The sequence below is a fragment of the Nothobranchius furzeri genome, chromosome 2 (genome assembly GCF_043380555.1).
Source record: "Nothobranchius furzeri strain GRZ-AD chromosome 2, NfurGRZ-RIMD1, whole genome shotgun sequence".
Classification (NCBI taxonomy): domain Eukaryota; kingdom Metazoa; phylum Chordata; class Actinopteri; order Cyprinodontiformes; family Nothobranchiidae; genus Nothobranchius; species Nothobranchius furzeri.
In genome coordinates this window covers 93,323,091-93,342,868 of record NC_091742.1, presented here as the reverse complement: position 1 = coordinate 93,342,868, position 19,778 = coordinate 93,323,091, and the positions used below count along the sequence as shown (strand labels likewise).

General features: G+C 42.6%; 1 protein-coding gene across 2 annotated transcripts in view; it reads right to left on the bottom strand.

The window, feature by feature from the left end:
• Positions 1-353: 353 nt before the first annotated feature.
• LOC107373490 (zinc finger protein 271-like) overlaps positions 354-19,778 on the bottom strand; it is a 39,268-nt gene continuing 19,843 nt past the window's right edge. For both annotated transcript variants that reach the window (XM_070548200.1, XM_070548201.1), the window contains 2 exons: positions 15,195-15,689; positions 354-2,926 (listed from right to left, as the gene is read on the bottom strand). In XM_070548200.1, coding sequence (XP_070404301.1) covers positions 1,218-2,926; positions 15,195-15,689 — 2,204 coding nt within the window. In that variant the 3' untranslated portion in view covers positions 354-1,217. The remainder of the gene's footprint in view (positions 2,927-15,194; positions 15,690-19,778) is intronic.

Below are 19,778 nucleotides of genomic sequence, written 5' to 3'. Positions count from 1 at the left end.
TTCTACCATGCTGCTCTGTTTACAACTGGCTCGCAGCGACCGATGACATAATGCTCTTGCGCATGCGCAGCTGTCCTGGCAAGTTCTCGTTATGAAGGACGGGTAACGAAACGAGGCACCGTTTCAAATGACGTGAATCGGTGCTCAGTCGGTACTATGGAATTCGGTCGGTACCTTAAAAAGTATCAAATTCAGTACCCATCGCAAATGCAGAACGCATGCAGAAGTGCTAAGTGTCTGTGATTATTTGTCCACCAGCAGTGATTAGTTGTGTGTCATCAGAAATAAAGGGAATGTGGTTAATTTTCATGCTGAGCTGTTTCTTGGAGTGCTATCACTCAATCATGGCAAAGTTTAAGTTAAAAAAGATAACAAGTTTATTACAATCTAGTCCATGTTAATGCAAGTTTCGGTACACTGGTGGAGAACCATGCAGCCCAAAAGTGGTTCTGTCTTTCCGGCATCTGTCCACTGCTTATAACTCTGAAACAGCATCCCTAAAAACTCTGGTACAGGCACATTCCTAAGCCTGCTTAAAATAGCAAAATGCTATTGTAGGAGAATGGAGTCTCCACAGAGCCGCCTTGTAATTTATGACTTCTTGACAACAGACCCAGCTGTCTCTACACAGCCTTTAAGGTGGGATTTCTTCTTAGGGGCTCCAAATGAATAAAGACACATTCTTTTTAAGCTGCAGTTATTACAACATTGTATGCTATTATTTTATATACAGATAATTGTTTAAAGCAGACGCCACAGGTATCTAACAGCTTTAAATTGCAGTGGGTTATGTACTACAACCATCATGTGCCTGTTATATTGTCTGTTTCTTAAATACCGGAGGGTATAACAGTTTTTTCTTAATCTTTAAGTAATATATTTTTTGTATTCAGAAATCATGAAGGAACTTCTCAAATATTTGGTTAAGGTCTGAGTTTAATAAACGAAGGAGTTTTGAAAATGAAAATCAAAAGAAGAGGTGGCTCAAGGGCCAATCAACGATAGTTGAGCAGAGGTACAAGACTAATATTAAGGTTGTAAAAAAAACTAAATAGTGCATTTGGAAGTAATGTTAAATAACTCCCTCGAGCCCTGTGTTGATGCTCGTATGTCTCTTTAAATTTGTCTTTCGGCTAAATCTTTGTCCACAGAGCTCACAGTCAAAATGCTTCTCTCCTGTGTGGACTCTCATGTGACAGTTTAAACTATTTTTATGGCTAAATCTTTTCCCAGAGCTCACAGGAAAAAGTCTTCTCTCCTGTGTGGACTTTGATGTGTGTGTTTAAATTATTTTTATGGCTAAATCTTTGTCCACAGAGCTCACAGGCAAAAGGCTTCTCTCCTGTGTGGACTCTCATGTGTCTGTTTAAACTTGCTTTTTGGGTACATCTGTATCCACAGAGCTCACACGCAAAAGGCTTCTCTCCTGTGTGGACTCTCATGTGTCTGTTTAAACTTGTTTTTTGGGTACATCTGTATCCACACAGCTTACAGGCAAAAGGCTTCTCTCCTGTGTGGATTTTCATGTGATTGTTTAAACGTGGCTTTTGGGTACATCTGTATCCACAGAGCTCACAGACAAAAGGCTTCTCTCCTGTGTGGACTTTCATGTGATAGTTTAAATGTGCCTTTTGTGTACATCTGTATTCACAGAGCTCACAGGAAAAAGGCTTCTCTCCTGTGTGAACTTTCATGTGTGTGTTTAAACTATTTTTATGGCTAAATCTTTGTCCACAGAGCTCACAGACAAAAGGCTTCTCTCCTGTGTGGATTCTCATGTGTCTGTTTAAATGTGACTTTTCGGTACATTTGTATCCACAGAGCTCGCAGGCAAAAGGCTTCTCTCCTGTGTGGACACTCATGTGTGTGTTTAAACTATGTTCCCGGCTAAATCTTTGTCCACAGAGCTTACAGGCAAAAGGCTTCTCTCCTGTGTGGACTCTCATGTGATAGTTTAAACTTGCCTTTTGGATACATCTGTATCCACAGAGCTCACAGGCAAAAGGCTTCTCTCCTGTGTGGACTCTCATGTGATAGTTTAAATGCTTTTTCGAGCTAATTCTTTGTCCACAGAGCTCACAGGCAAAATGCTTCTCTCCTGTGTGGACTCTCATGTGACATTTGAAATTATTTTTATGGCTAAATCTTTTCCCACAGAGCTCACAGGCAAAAGGCTTCTCTCCTGTGTGGACTCTCATGTGATCGTTTAAACTTACCTTTTGGGTACATCTGTATCCACAGAGCTCACAGGCAAAAGGCTTATCTCCTGTGTGAACTCTCATGTGTGTGTTTAAATTATTTTTCTGGCTAAATCTTTGTCCACAGAGCTCACAGGCAAAAGGCTTCTGCCCGGTGTGGCCTTTCATATGACGGGTTAATTTGGACTTTTGGCTAAATTTTTTCCCACAGTCATCACAACTAAATGATTTCGGTTGTTTCTGGACTTTTCTACATGAGCCTCCATGTTGCTTCTCTTTCACACATTTTGTATTGACCGAACACTCTGAAGACTTCACTGCTGAATGACTTGTCACTCTCACATGTTCCTGAAGAGACCACTTGTGGAGGAATCGTATACCACACACAGGGCAGCTAAATGATTTGTTGACTGTCTTAATATCTGTCTCCAAAGACTTGTTCTCATTACAGCCATGGTCTCCATTTCCAGTTTCAGGCCCAGAGTCTGAACGCTCAGAGTCTAGATTCAAATCATCTTCATCTTGTCCACTAACTTCAATCTCTGAAGAATCGGATGTCTTTTCATTAGGGTCCAGAACTAGGTTCTTGCTAGTTTCTCTTCCACCACAAACTTTTGCTGTCATCTGCCCAGCCAAGCTGCTGGTTGGGACACCTCCGTCTTTCATTTGATGGTTGTGGAAATGTAAGAGCACAGGTTTCTCATCCGTCTCTTCGCTCTTCCTTGAAACTGCAGTGAACCAAGCAGAAATATATAAAAGAAAAATATTCAGTAAAAGGACAAGACAAAAGCCCTAGGAGGGTTTTGCAATCAGTAATATACATAAACAATGTTTTTAAACAGGTTAATATTTATGGTAATGCATTACTTTAACAAATAACTATGAATCTAATGAGTTGCTTTTAAGTCCAGACATCACTATGCGATTGGTAGAAGGAAAAAAATGCTATCTGCAAATTCTGATTAACGCCTCTCAGAGCAGGTCAAACCAAGCTGTCCGTCACTGCTACTGTGGAGCCTAGAGATACCCTTACAGCAGCTTCGCGTCAGCCCCTTCCTTCCTTTCCCTAACATTGAAGGCGCGCAGTGGTAAAAATGTAAACAAACATATCTGCCGAACCTTTACTCCGTGAGAGTGCTGTAAAGTTTGTATCCTACAATATAATCACAGCACGGAGGAAGCTCATTAAAATGCATCAAAACAGTAAATGTAATACGTGTTTTAAGAAGAAACTGTGGGTGGAAAGAGGTGAGATTGTAAGGCTCGCTGCAGAAATAAAAACACAGAGCATCAACACTCGTCTGTAACCCATAAAATAATAATGAGCATCATGCTGCGATATCAGCAGCTTGTGATGACAGTTAGTTCCGCTCACTAGGTCAGCTGACCTTAATCCACAAGATGGGTCATATGGCACTAGAATTCCAGATAAAGAGCTAGGAGCAAGGCCATTTAAACATTTGTAGGCCAGAACCAAAATCTTAAATTGAACACAGAACTGAACTGGGATCCAATGCAGAGAGGCAACAACTGGAGTGATATGATCAAACAAGTGCCAGTCAAAAGACGGGCTGCAGTAAAGCAATACATCCATGATCAGCACCCAAGTAAAGATTATTATAGTAGTCTAAACAAAATGCATGAAATGCATGAATAAGCTTCTCAAAACGATTCCTCATCAAAAAGACTCAAAGAATCTTTAGGTGAAAAAATTTTAATTGAACCACATTATTGACTTGAACATCAAATTTAAGCTGAGAATCAATCTTAACACCCAAATTAGACAACATCCTTTTCATCATATGAGACTGAGTAACTACAGCAGCACCACCTGGTGCAAACATAATCAACTCAGTCTTAGACTCATTAATCTGGAGAAAATTACAACCCATCCACAATTATTAACCTCATGAAGACAACTCGGAGCTAAATCCTTAGCTCAAACGTGGGCATTTTACGTCCCACGGGCCACATACGGCCCTTTGGTTGACTTTGACCGGCCCGCGTAAGGTTAATTGGAAATTACAAAATAAAAGTATTTTCTCATGCATGGATTAAGGCTGCATTTCTTTTATTTTGAAGTTGTATTTTACGTGCACAATGACCCAATACGTATAGCAACAAGTGCCCGCGGTTGACATGGTGATTGTAGCCCCCAGAAATGTCCGCTCATGTAAAAAAAAAAAAAGAAAAAAAAAAAAGAAAGCTAGATGCCGAATGCAGGATTTTCAACAAAAATTGGACTGCTAAATATTTTTTTTACTGAAGTCGGAGGTAAAGCCGTGTGTTTGGTTTGCGGGGAGGAGATTGCCGTGTTTAAGGACTACAATTTGAGTTGGCATTAAGACAAGAAACACTTGGAAAAATACAAGAACTTGTCTGATGCTGACAGGGCACGGACATCCAAAGCTTTGCTAGCAAAGTTGCAAAAGCAGCAAGGCTTTTTTACTAAGCTTCACACATCCAGGGATGCAGCAACCAGGACCAGCTTTGTGATATCCCACAAAATAGCTAAAAACAGCAAGCCGTTTTCGGAGGGAGAGTTTGTCAAAGAGTGCATGGTGGACTCTGCCGCACTAATATGCCCTGAAAAAAAGGCGCATTTGAGCAAATCCCGCTGTCCAGGCGAACCGTGACCAGGAGGATCGAGGACATTGCGGGGAACCTGGAGCTTCAGCTGCAACGTGAAGTGGCAAGTTTTGACTTTTTCTCATTGGCCTTAGACGAGAGCTGTGATGTCCGCGACACAGCCCAGCTGCTCGTATTTGTCCGGGGATAACGGACTTCAAGCTCACAGAGGAGCTGGCAGCAATGCGGTCGGTGAAAGGTACAACGACAGGGAGTGATCTTTTTATAGAGGTAAATGCATGCATGGACACTCTGGGATTGAAATGGGAGAGACTGTCAGGTGTCACAACAGACGGTTGTCCAAATCTTACAGGGAAAAATGTCGGACTTTTGAAACGCATGCAAGATAAAGTGACAAAAATCGATGCAGATCAAAAATTGGTGTTTTTGCATTGTATTATACACCAACATGTGTTGTGCAAGTCAGTGCTTAAAATCAACCATGTTACTGATGTTGTTACTAAAATAATAAACTTCATCAGGGCGCGGGCAATGAATCAGAGAGTTTGTCGCTCTTTTGGAGGACTCCACACAGCTGTCAGATGGCTCAGCCTGGGGAAAGTGCTGAAGAGGGTTTGGGACTCGAAAGCAGAGATTCGAGAGTTTTGAGAGAGGAAAGGCAAAGACATTCCAGAGCACTCAGATGAGGACTGGATGGCAGATTTTGCATTTGCTGTTGATGTGACTGCACTGATGAATGAACTGAAGACCATATTGCAAGGCAATTGACCTTTTTGTTCATGAAATGCACAGCCTCGTGAAGGCCATCATGAGAAAGCTGCAGTTTCTTTCAAGTCAACTGGAGAGCAACACTCTCACTCACATGCAAACAGGGTCTGAAATTAAATTTTTTACTCACCGGCCAAGTTGGCTGGTAGATGATGAAAATCTACCGGCCAAGCATATTTTTTACCGGCCAAAATTCTAAATGATTTAGATCTACCTAAAGCATGTTATTCTATATTATGTTGATTCCAAACAGTGACAAAATAATTAAAACATCAATTAATAAGAAAAACAACTCTTTTGTCATTTTTACTATTTATTTATTTATTTTTAGAGATGTTTTTATGAACTCTTTCATTGAAATCTAGTCAGACTCCTTGTTTTCTCTGTCCATGAAGTCTGGCCTCCTGCTTCTGACACCGTGTTTGTGCCAAAGCATTACAGCCTCATTTGGGTCATAGTCCTTAATCTCTGGAGAACACAGCTGCACCATGAGAATATCTGAAAGTGTGTCAGGGCTAGGGTTGTCACGGTAACCGGTGTAGTGGTAAACCCCGGTAAAGAAGCTAACAATAATAATAACCGTCTTGTTTTTAAAAAGAAAAATTATCTCGGTGGATTACCGTGGCTGCGGTGTAGGCGCGGTGACCCTTACCAGTCACCGTATCATCTTCTGAAGTTGCCCGCGGCACATGCGCACTTTGTTGTTTATGACCAAAACTTTCTTTAAGCTAAAGCTGAAATAATGGCAGGAGGAGACGGCAGCACTCGGGACATTTATTATCCCTCAAAGAAGACAAAGTCGGAAATATGGGCATTTTTTGGATATTTGAAGAATGCCGAGGGCCAGTTGTCTGTGAAAGGCAGCAACGCTACGTGGCCATCATAATGTAGCCATTGTCTCATGACTCCGTCATCTCCAGTTCGCCACTTTTCACAAAATCTTCTGGTTGCCACTGGTCCTGGTGGTTTTTCTTCCAGTTCGACAAGTTCTCTTTAGGAAAGCTGGCTGACTCCAGTTAAAAACTGCCACATTTCACCACTAGTTTTAACACGAAGCTAACTGCTAACTTGATAAACTGATTGAATGGGATAGGTGGAAATGACGTTGGATGCGGCGTTCACGTTTCGCGTACGTTTGTGTACGTTGCATGCAGGCGGGAGGAGAATCAGACATCCATGGAAGATGACTGATAAACATAACTAATTTGGTGCTAACATTTACTCGCCAGGTGGCAGGTAGAGCTCAAAAATTTACTCGCCAAATGGAGCAATTTGCTCGCATTTGGCGAGTGGCGAGTGTTAATTTCGGACCCTGCTGGCGGTATTTCCATCGTCGTCCCAGCTCCTCTTTGTTGAAAATGGGGGTGTGAGGCTGGGAAGACAGATTCTTTGGTGGTAGAGAAGTTAGTCGGTTTCCAACCAGGAAATGAGAAGGGGTTAGTGGCTGAGGTTCTAGAACATTATTATATACATAAGACAATGGTCTAGAGTTCAACACTGCTTCAAACTCTGTCAGCACAGTTGTTAGTTCCTCAAAATTCAATGAGGCCCTCCCCAGCACTCTTTTCAAACATGTTTTTACAGATCTCACAAGCCTCTCCCAGAAGCCCCCCCCCCCCCCCCACCAAGCTGCCCGCTCAGCAATGAACTTCCAGGTGATTCCTTTCTCGGTAAAGAAGTGGGTGAGTTCTGAGCCTTTAATCACCTGCCACATCTCCTTCAAGTCCTTATCTGCCCTTTTAAATGTTTTAGCATTGTCAGAATATATGATCCTACATAGCCCTCTTCTAGCAATAAATCTCCTTAGGGCCAGCAGGAAGTTTTCAGTGGTGTGATCTGATACTAACTCCAAGTGTACTGCCCTTGTTACAGCACAAGTGAACAATAAAATGTAAGCCTTTGTTGGTTGACTCTTAGTTTTAACATACAAGGGTCCCACAAAATCCACCCCAGTAACTTCAAATGCAGCTGATTCTGTTACTCTATCCTGAGGAAAAGGAGCAGTAATCTGCTGCACCACTTTAACCTTTAGCTTCTTGCAAATAAAACATCCAGAAACAATGCGTTTAACGAACTGTCTCCCTCTCAAGATCCAGTATTGCTCCCTCACTTGGATTAAAGTGTCTCCAACACCAGAATGCATCACCCTTTCATGACAAGAATGAACCAATAGCTCAGAGTATTTATGACTGCTTGGTAGCACCCAGGGGTGCTGCTCTCTGAAACTAAGATCAGAGTTCTGAAGTCTCCCTCCAACACATATCAGTCCCTCTTCATCCAAAAATGGTTTCAAATCCTTAATCTTAGAGTCTCTCTTCACATTCTGTTTCAGCTGTAACTGTAGGATTTCTGAGCTAAAGCAACTCTCCTGTGTCTGCTTCACCCAGTACCTTTCGGCAACCCTGATCTCGTCAGCGGTCAACTCTTTCAGTTTCTGACTGGATCGTGTGTTTGTCACAAATCTTTTAACCCATGCAGTTACTCTTAACACTGTCCTAAGTCTACTGTATTTTCAATGTCAAACAGTTGTTCAACCTGCTCAGCACGTGTCAGTTGTACTACAACCTGGTGCTTAGTTTTAAGTTCACAGTTCACCTCAGATGACACATAGTTCTCATCCACCTGTTCTCTTTCATCAGCTGCTGGCAATGATTTAGGTCCACTCCACCACAGCTGACTGTCAATGAGGCTCTGGACATGCTGGCCTCTTGTCAGTAGGTCTGCAGGGTTGGTTTTGCCCATACAATGGGACCACAGCTCTGGATTTGTGAGCTCTTGTATCTTGGTCACTCTGTTGGCCACAAATGGTTTCCACCGCTGAGCAGAGCTATGAATCCAGTGAAGCGTGATCATCGAGTCCGTCCACATGTGAAGCTGATTTCTTTCCAGATCCAATGCCTTTAGAAGACTGTGTCCCAATCTGGCTCCAATAAGTGCACCCATAAGTTCTAAACGAGGCAAAGTCTTTTTTTTTTAATGGTGCAACTCGTGACTTGGAAGCAACAAAACTTGTCACGGTCTCTCCTTCTCTGTTTTTTCCTTTCAGATAGGCCACAGCACTGTAAGGCTTTTCACTTGCATCGCAGTAAACATGTAAACTTACGCTCTGTGAATCTGGATGCTCAATGTGATGCCACCTAGGAATGACCACTAGATGGAGCAGTGGTAACTCAGCACACCACTGTTCCCATCTCTCCTTTAACTTAAGGAATAGTTGTTCATCCCATTTAAGCCCACTTTCCCACATCTCTTGGAAAAGGCACTTGGCTCTGATGGTAAATGGTGTGAGAAAGCCAATGGGGTCAAATATGCAAGATGACGTCTGCAAAACACCTCATTTTGTGTTTTACTTCCCCTTTACAATGTCCATAAGTCCTCTTTGATCAAACACAAAGTCATTAGTCCCAGATCTCCAGACTAGTCCTAGAACCTTGAGTACATTTCCACTTAACTCACTTTCCACACCATGCTCTAGTCCATTCTCCTTCCACAAGGCTCTTAGCTCAGGGGAGTTTGTAACCCACTTGCACAAGTTCATCCCGGCTTGGGACAGAATGTATTTTGCTTCTGCTGTCACACAATGGGCTTCTTGCACATTTGATACACTGGCAATAAAGTCATCAACGTATAAGGAGTCTCTCAGTGTCTGCACTGTTTTTGTCTGCTTGGTTTCATATTGTTTGAGATGCTTTCGGATTGTGGCGGCAAGCAGGAATGGGCTAGGAGACACTCCAAATACAACTCTGTTCATTCTGAGAATATGCACCTCATCCTCGCAGTCTCTGGTTGGGGGTCCATGGAGCCACAGGAATCAAACTGCATCTTGTCTTTATCCATCAGGGATATCTGCAAAAAAGCCTTTGTGATGTCTGAAGAAAAGGCTATCTCATGCCATCTGAATTTAATCAACACATCCAGTAGATTTGGGTTCAAATTGGGCCCAGTGTACAGACAGTCATTAAGGGATGGGGAATTTTCCTCATGTGATGATGCATCAAAAACCACTCTGAGTTTGGTTGTTGCCTTGTCTTCTCGCACAACAGCATGGTGTGGCATGTAATATTTGACTGATTTCCCGGTCGACCATGTGTCCTCTGACAGATCCTCACAAATCCCTTGCTGCAGGTAGTCTTGTATCACATCGTTGTAACTGGTATACAAAGCGGCATCAATTCTCAGTTTTCTCTTTAGGCTTTCAAGACGTCTTTTGGCCACCTTTAAGTTGTCTGAGAGGAGATCTGTCAGGTCGCCACGGTAACTCAACTTGGTAGCGTCCATTTTTGAAGGTCGATGTCTGCTCGAAACTTTGCAAAACCTCTAAGTTTTTTGTGCTCTCTGCTGTGTCGTTAACTATGCCCAATGACTCCACTTCCCAGAATGCATGAAGTTGGTTTGAAATCTGAGTGTCTTCAGATAAGCTAATGTGCATACAAGTGGTATCTGTTACACCGGAGCTCGTCACTGGACCCTGGAGAGTCCATCCAAAAATGCTTTCAACAGCTACTAATGTCTTTGCAACTCTTTGAACATTACCAGAAACAGCTTGCCAGTAGTAGTCAGCTCCTACTAAAACTTGCAGCTCTGCATCATTAGCACCTTCTAGTGGACAGTCTGCGAGCTGCAGCTCCCTTCTTTTTAGCTCTGCTTGAATCGGTCCACTTGGAACTTTAATCACAGCTGCGCATACCTGGGGGGTCTCTATTGCTTCAATCTCCAATTTTTGCTGAGTGTCCCACACTTCTCCAGCTCAACCCTCACAATGTTGTGCTTCTCTGTCACAGGAGAAGTGGATCCAAAAACATGGAGAGTTAGCATCTCTTGTCTGATAACTGGTAGTCCAAGGGCCCTAGCAACATCCTTGTGAATGAAGCTTCGCTGGCAGCCTCCATCCAAAAGACAGCGAGATATTTTTCGGTCTTTGGGGACCACTGTCCATGCCTTGACGGTCTGAAGCAGTACAGTGTTTTGAGTTTTTATCCTTGATTGTGCAGGACTTGTTACTGAAGATAACACAGCATCTGTATGTACACTATTATTGCCGTTGTCGACCTCAGGCTTCACTTCAGATTGCTCACACACTGACTGATGGTGTCTACGTCTACATAAACCACATGAAATTTTTGTTCTGCAAAACTTTGCTATGTGTTTTGGACCTAAACACACATAACATTTCCAAGTTTTCTCAGCTTTTCTTTATGTGCACTTATTGAATGTTCTGGGCAATTTTCAGGCTTGTGGTTACTGCTGTCACAAAACACGCAGGTCTGGGGCACAGTGTTTGCTGTGTGCAAGGCAGTAGCTGATGGAGTGCTCCACTTTCTAGGTTTAACATCAGAATCATAGAATGGTTTACCGCCCTGCTTTGGGGTAGCATCCTTAACATCATGTCCAGGTCTGGTTAGCTGTAGCGCCCTTTCTCTGCTTTGCACCTCATTCTGCAGAAATTCGATAAGCTCTGGAACCTTCCATTCGCTGTTGGAGTCTGATCGCCTGGTGTAGGCTAAGGCTATATCCTCTGGGATGAGCTGCAGCAGCACTGGACATTGCAGGCAGCCATAGGTGTCACTGTGCACCCCCAAGGATTCCAAGCTACGAATCTGAATCTCACACTCATCATACAGGTGTCTCAGAGATGCCACAACAGATGATTTCTTTACTGGTGTCAGGTTTAATAATTTGGACATATGAGCACTAATAACAATGTCCTTTCTCCCAAATCGACTCTGGAGTAATTCTATTGCATCATCATAGTTGTCATCTGTCATGGTGAGTCCTGCAATAGTCCGTGCAGCTGCTCCAGTTAGGTAGGATCTCAAGTATGTGAACTTGTCTGTTTTACATAATCCATCATTTTTGTGAATAGCTACTTCGTACTGAGACCAAAATTTTTGCCACTGACTTACTTCACCATTGTATTGGGTTAACAGTAACATGGGAAGTTTAACAGTTTGTCTTGACTGTGATGCAAATGAACCAGAACCCACATCACTGACTCGCGCTCTTGTGGACTCACGTGTCCTTTCAATTATTCCAGTAGCGCAAAACTTCCATGTCAGAAGGCGGTCCATATAATCCTGTGTGTTTGAAATCTCCATCTCCAGAGCATCTGTAGGCGTCTCCTCTTCTATGCCCTTATCCAAATCTATTAAATTTTCCTCCTTGGAGATCAAAAGTGTCAGAAACTCACGTAGCTTGTAGTTATCTGGTGTCTCCTTGCCCACCTCACTCTCCAGGCGGGATAACAACTTTGTCACCGAGGTTCGTATTGTAGCCCGTTTCTTCTTCATCCGCTCGAGCCGGTCCGTCATCTTGGCTGCTAGCAATAGCAGGTAGCACTTCACTCCATTCTGAAATTTAGTATAGTCCTTACGCTTCCCGGGTTTCGGCACCAAAAACTGAAGTGGAATAAAGGCTTCTAAAATGATGACGGACGCCAGCGTCTTTATCTTGAACATTTTATGCTCATTTCAGAACGTGAGCAACATGAAAACCTTTCAACGTCTCTTTTTTCCTTGTCAAGTACAACACAATCACCGAAGAAAACTGCATTTCCTGAAGGTTCCCTTCAAAATAAAATACCTGCACGAATACATTTTCAGTGCTAACAATAGGACTGTATTTCTTTAGTAACTAAATACTTAAATGACAAATAAGTCACAACACAATGTTCAGCGCCTTGGGCTTCCCGACAGGGTCGCCGAAGGTGCTTTATAAATAAAGCTTTGATTGATTGATTGTTTTTGACCACAACTTCTAAGCCTGCTCACAACCCAAGGTTTAGAGATGAAAATGTCTCTTGGATGAGAGTTAATAACCAGAATTGTCCAGATGTGATGTCAAAAGGAAAAGTGAAACACTTAAATGTAGCTGCTATCAGTAACAATCTAACAGACAAACTATTAAAAGCTCTAAACACTAAATATTTCGGGAAAGCAAAAAAAAAAATTATAAATTTTTTTTAAATCAACTTTGTGTGTTATGAGATTTATTATCATTAACATTATTATTATTAGATGACAACGTAACCTGTGCCCATCTCGGCTGAAGACCCCTTGGACGCAACTACGACAGGACACAGCGAAGAAGAGACGCTGGAAAAGGAGAACTACTTCAATCACCTGCACCCAATCTCCAACCTGGTTTATTATTATTACATGACAACGTAACCTGTGCCCATCTCGGCTGAAGACCCCTTGGACGCAACTACGACAGGACACAGCGAAGAAGAGACGCTGGAAAAGGAGAACTACTTCAATCACCTGCACCCAATCTCCAACCTGGTTTCACGGTCAAAGGATCAGATGGACTTTTTGGGGACAAGATCAGCTCCCTGATAGGTGGACAATTGGGCTGAACAATTTTGGAAAATAATCTAATTGCGATTTTTTCATCTTCAATATTGCAATTGCACGATCATTTTCTCAAGGGGCATTTCTCATTTTTCAACTAATGGAAGCAAAAAATAAAATAAAAACCTATGTAACTTGTACTGAATATAAACAAGGTTTTGTATCTTGATATTTATCTACATATCATATCAACAAGTTTATTTGTCTACATAAACACTCATGTCAAAACAAAATTTAGTATTTTAGGGTGCAATGCATTGCAGCCAGGAGCACATTCATTGAAGGACCATAGGTATTAGCATCAATTGTGAAAATTGATTTGCAGGAAGTGTGTCAAATTTATTGAAGTATTTTGATTTTAGAGTTTTTGACGTTTTGTTCGTGCAGAGCTTCCGTAGTTCAATTTCATTCATAGCTGCTAGCTAGTGGAGTTAAAGTATCTTAGTTTTCCAGCTTTACTAAAATATCTGTCTATACTTATTTGATGAATAGTTTTTACTTTTTATTAAGACTCCAAATGTAATAATTTGGCACGTTCCTAATTTGTAGTTTGTAAGAATGTAATCGGCGATATTAGCATTAGCATCCCTACGGCTTTTTCAATGTATATTAGCATTGTGCTAACCACTCACTGACAGTCAAATTGCAGCTTTTGCGATTAGAAAATCTCCTTTTGTCACATCGCAATTTAATTGTATATGCAATTAATCGTTCAGCCATAGTGGTCAACCACCTCAACACGCCATGGAAGGACCCAGACGTCTCCCTACTGAGAAGTTGAACTGTGCGCTCTCACATCCCAAACTCCATTCTTGCATTCCAGACCTGGACTTCAAGGAACTCATCAACTTAAGACTGAAACCATCCTGATCAACGGACGAGGACTCTAACCGTTCCAAACCGTTCTTCAACCGGGACTCTCAGTCCACGGACAAGCCCTTTGATGAAGAACGCCTGGTTTGCCTCAGCTTCTGCCATAGTTAGAGCTGCAGCCGTGTGCGACCTGTAGCTTTAAATTCATCTGATGTTTCAATAAACTCTACTGATGTTTTCTGTGTATTATATAGTCTTGCTAATCCTTCCCAATTTTATTTGTTCTTTACTTGTTTTCTTTTTGTTTGGTTATCCTATTCGGATAAACAGGAGGGATTATGTTATGGAAATGTTTTGTTTATTATTAACTGAATGTATTATTCTATGCCTGAAAGCATTCCCACACACACACACACACACACACACACACACACACACACACACACACACACACACACACACACACACACACACACACACACACACACACACACACACACACACACACACACACACACACACACACACACACACACACACACACACACACACACTTATCTTTGTTATAAATAAACTCTGAGAGCAGAAACTCGGGGCAGTTGCCTTGAGCTTCTGCCCCTGATTGCAGTTTGGTGACTTGTCTGCTTGTTGTCTCTCCTCTCTCTCCAGCTGCAGGTATTGGGTTATTGATAAAATCCCTAACAGTCATGTAATATTAGTTTAGAAATATAGAATTAAACTAATTTTTATAAACTATATTCTTGACTGTCTGAATTAATATGAAGTGTGTGTTCCTAAGGTCGTATTAAATCAAATATTCAAAGACCAATAAGATTGATCATTTATAATTAGATGGAATATCACATCTTATTGATCATTCAGTAAAAGTAACCACTTCCATCACGTTACACCATCAGCATGGCTCTACACTTCATCCTGCAGCATCTGGACTCCTGGGTACCTACACCAGGATCCTGCCAGAAGCAGAAACAGCTGGAGTTAGCAGGTCAGACCCACGGTGTGTAAAGTCCACTCATGGAGGGAACAGGAAGGGAAACCACTGAAGAACCAGGATAAACAGACCCGAGGAAACATGGACGGAGACACAGCGCTGCCCCGTGGCCAGGCGGGAATGTGGAAACGGACCTGTGGCTATTCCAAACACAGGCGCCATCTTGTTAGCGGCCAGAAGCAGAGTATGGGTGGGATGAGGCTGGCCCATACTCTGGAACAGCAGCTGCTATGTGTGGACTCTCATGTGATTTGTTTATTTACATTTGTAGTAAACCTTTCTCCACACTCATCAGGACTAAATGATTTAGGTTTCTTCTGGACTTTCCTGCACGAGTCTACATGTTGCTTCACTCTAACACATTTCTTATGAACCAAACAGCCTGAAGACCTTATTGCTGGATGACTTGTCTCCCTCACGTGTCTCTGGAGAGACCACTTGTGAAGAACTTGTTGACAGACTTACCATCTGACTCAGAAGACCTGCTCTCATTCCAGTCATCATCTTCATCTCCAGTTTCAGACCCAGAGTCTGACAGCTCAGAGTCCCGATTCACACCATCACCATCATCATCTCCACTAACTTCAGTGTCTGAAGAATCAGATGTTTGTTCATGAGGGTTCAGATCTGGGTTCCTGCTAGTTCCTGCTCCTCCACCAGTTTCTGCTGCCATCTGGTCAGCTGAGCTGCTGGTTGGAACATCTCTGTCTTCTATTTGCTGCTGATGAAGCTGTGAGACCAGAGGTTTCTCTTCATCATCCTCACTCTTTATAGAAACAGCAGTAACAGGAAACCTGACAGCTTCAGTCTCCTCCTTCAAACAGAGATGCTCTCCCTCCAGACTGGTCCAGAGCTCCTCCAGTTCCTCCTTTATGTGGAGGTGTTCTGGGTCCTGCTGGTCCACACCAGCACTCTGTTCTTCAGGAGCTTCTTCTTTAACCAGCGCCAGCTGTGGAACATCTGTAGAAAACACAGACACATGATGTTACAGACCACCATACCTTTATATTTACACCATGAGTGATACTGGCTACATGATGTGGGAAAAAGGAACAAGAACATGAACTTCATTTAGATAAAAACAGATTTCTACTTTAGGAACAATAAAAACTTCCATCACAATCAGCGTGTTTGTTTCTGACCAGAACTTCTAAGCCTCCTACTCACAACCCAAGCTTTAGATCTGAAGCTTATGTGAGGAGAAACGTCTCCAAGATAAAATCAGCAACTATTCAGTCAAAAGGAAAATGAATAAACACTTAGATGTAGCTGCTGTCAGTAACAATCTTTCACTTTTAAGCTCTCAGCAGGCTAGAGCACTACAAAGCAAAGGAATCTTACTAATTAGCATTTTGGGAGATTTATTGTTGTTGTTGTTATTATTATTATATTATACATGTATATATACATATATATACGTGTATATACATATATATATACAGGTGCTGGCCAGTAAATTAGAATATCATCAAAAGGTTGAAAATATTTCAGTAATTCCATTCAAAACGTGAAACTTGTACATTATATTCATGCAATGCACACAGACCAATGTATTTCCAATGTTCATTACGTTTAATTTTGATATTTATAGGTGACAACCAATGAAAACATCAAATCTGGTATCTCAGAAAATTAGAATATTCTAAAGGCCAATGAAAAAATGTTTGTTTCTCTAATGTTGGCCAACTGAAAAGAATGAACATGAAAAGAATGTGCATGTATAGCACTCAATACTTAGTCGGGGCTCCTTTTGCCTCAATAACTGCAGTAATGCGGCGTGGCATGGACTCGATCAGTCTGTGGCACTGCTCAGGTGTTATGAGAGCCCAGGTTGCTCTGATAGTCGTCTTCAGCTCCTCTGCATTGTTGGGTCTAGCGTATTGCATCCTCCGCTTCACAATACCCCATAGATTTTCTATGGGGTTAAGGTCAGGCGAGTTTGCTGGCCAATCAAGGACAGGGATACCATGGTCCTTGAACCAGGTGCTGGTGGTTTTGGCACTGTGTGCAGGTGCCAAGTCCTGTTGAAAGGTGAAGTCTGCATCCCCATAAAGTTGGTCAGCAGCAGGAAGCATGAAGTGCTCTAAAACTTCCTGGTAGACGGCTGCATTGACCCTGGACCTTAGGAAACAGAGTGGGCCAACACCGGCAGATGACATGGCACCCCACACCATCACTGACGGTGGAAACTTTACACTGGACCTCATGCAACGTGGATTCTGTGCTTCTCCGCTCTTCCTCCAGACTCTGGGTCCTTGATTTCCAAAGGAAATGCAGAACTTGCTTTCATCAGAAAACATAACTTTGGACCACTCAGCATCAGTCCAGTCCTTTTTGTCCTTGGCCCAGGCGAGACGCTTCTTGCGCTGTTTCTTGTTCAAGAGTGGCTTGACACACGGAATGCGACACCTGAATTCCATGTCTTTCATGAGTCTCCTCGTGGTGGTTCTTGAAGCGCTGACTCCAGCTGCAGTCCACTCTTTGTGGATCTCCCCCACATTTTTCTTCTATATTCAGCCTTTTCAGAATATTCTAATTTTTTGAGATACCAAATTTGGAGTTTTCATTAGTTGTCACTTATGAATATGAAATTTAAATGTAATGAACATTGGAAATACATTGGTCTGTGTGCATTGCATGAATATAATGTACAAGTTTCACGTTTTGAATGGAATTACTGAAATATTTTCAACCTTTTGATGATATTCTAATTTACTGGCCAGCACCTGTATATACATATATATATTTATTTATAAATATATATATATTTATTTATAAATATATATATATATATATATACATATATATATATATATATATATATATATATATATATATATATATATATATATATATATATATATACATATATATATACATATATATATATATATATATACATATATACATATATATATATACATATATACATATATACATATATATATATATATATACATATATATATATATATATACATATATATATATATACATATATATATATATATATATATATATATATATACATATATATATATACATATATACATATATACATATATATATATATATATACATATATATATATATATATACATATATATATATATACATATATATATATATATATATATATATATATATACATATATATATATATATATATATATATATATACATATACATATATATATATATATATATATATATATATACATATATATATATTCAATTCAATTCAAGTTTATTTATATAGCGCCAAATCACGACAAGAGTCGTCTCAAGGCACATCACATAATAACAATTCCAATTCAGGTCAGTTCATTAAGCCAATCAGAAATAATGTTTTCCTATACAAGGCGGTTAAAACGAAGAGTCGGAGTACCTGGCCCGGAGGGTTACCGGGGTCCCACCCTGGAGCCAGGCCTGGGGTTGGGGCCCGTGAGCGAGCGCCTGGTGGCCGGGCTTTCGCCCATGGGGCCCGGCCGGGCCCAGCCCGAACCGGATACATGGGCTCGTCCAACTGTGGACCCACCACCCGCAGGAGGAACATGAAGGGTCCGGTGCAATGCGAATCGGGTGGCAGACCAAGGCGGGAGCCTTGGCGGTCCAATCCCCGGACAAGAAAACTAGTTTTTGGGACATGGAACGTCACCTCGCTGGCGGGGAAGGAGCCGGAGCTTGTGGCAGAGGTTGAGCGGTACCGGCTAGATATAGTCGGACTCACCTCGACACATTGCATTGGCTCTGGAACCCGAGACCTGGAAAGGGGTTGGACACTCTACTTTGCTGGAGTTGCTCCGGGTGAGAGGCGGAGGGCTGGGGTTGGCTTTTTGTTAGCCCCGAGACTCTCTGCCTGTGTGTTGGGGTTTACCCCGGGGGACAAGAGGGTAGCTTCCTTGCGCCTTCGGGTCGGGGAACGGGTCCTGACTGTTGTTTGTGCTTATGGGCCAAATATCAGTTCAGAGTACCCACCCTTTTTGGAGTCCCTGGGACGAGTGCTAGATAGTGCTCCATCAGGGGACTCCATTGTCCTGCTGGGGGACTTCAATGCTCACGTGGGCAATGACAGCTTGACCTGGAGGTGTGTGATTGGGAGGAACGGCCCACCTAATCTGAACTCGAGCGGTGTTTTGTTATTGGACTTCTGTGCAAGCCGCAGTTTGGCCATAACGAACACCATGTTCGAACATAAGGATGCCCACCGGTACACTTGGTACCAGGGCAGCCTAGGTCGCAGGTCGATGATAGATTTTGTAGTCGTATCATCTGACCTGCGGCCGTATGTTTTGGACACCCGAGTGAAGAGAGGGGCGGAGCTGTCAACTGATCACCACCTGGTGGTGAGTTGGATCAGATGGCAAGGGAACATGCCGCGTAGACCTGGCAGACCCAAACGCATAGTGAGGGTCTGCTGGGAACGCCTGGCAGAAGAACCTGTCAAGACGGTCTTCAACTCCCACCTCCGGCAGAGCTTTGACCACGTCCCGAGAGCAGTGGGGGACATTGAGTCCGAGTGGGCCTTGTTCCACTCTGCGATTGTCGAGGCGGCTGTTGCTAGCTGTGGTCGTAAGGTGGCCGGTGCCAGTCGTGGTGGCAACCCCCGTACCCGCTGGTGGACACCAGAGGTTCGGGGATCCGTCAGGCTGAAGAAGGAGGCCTACAGGGCGTGGCTGGTCTGTGGGTCTCCGGAGGCAGCAGACAGGTACCGGATAGCCAAGCGGGGTGCAGCAGTGGCAGTCGCCGAGGCAAAATCTCGGGCGTGGGAGGAGTTTGGTGAGGCCATGGAGAAAGACTATCAATCGGCTCCAAAGAGGTTCTGGCAAACTGTCCGGCGCCTCAGGAGAGGAAGGAAGCAACTAGCTCACACTGTTTACAGTGGGGATGGGGAGCTGCTGACGTCAACTGAGGCTATAGTCGGACGGTGGAAGGAATACTTTGAGGAGCTCCTCAATCCCACCAATGCGCATTCCGAGGAGGAACCACAGCTGGGAGGCCTGGGGATGGACTGTCCGATCTCGGGGGCAGAAGTTGCTGAGGTAGTCAA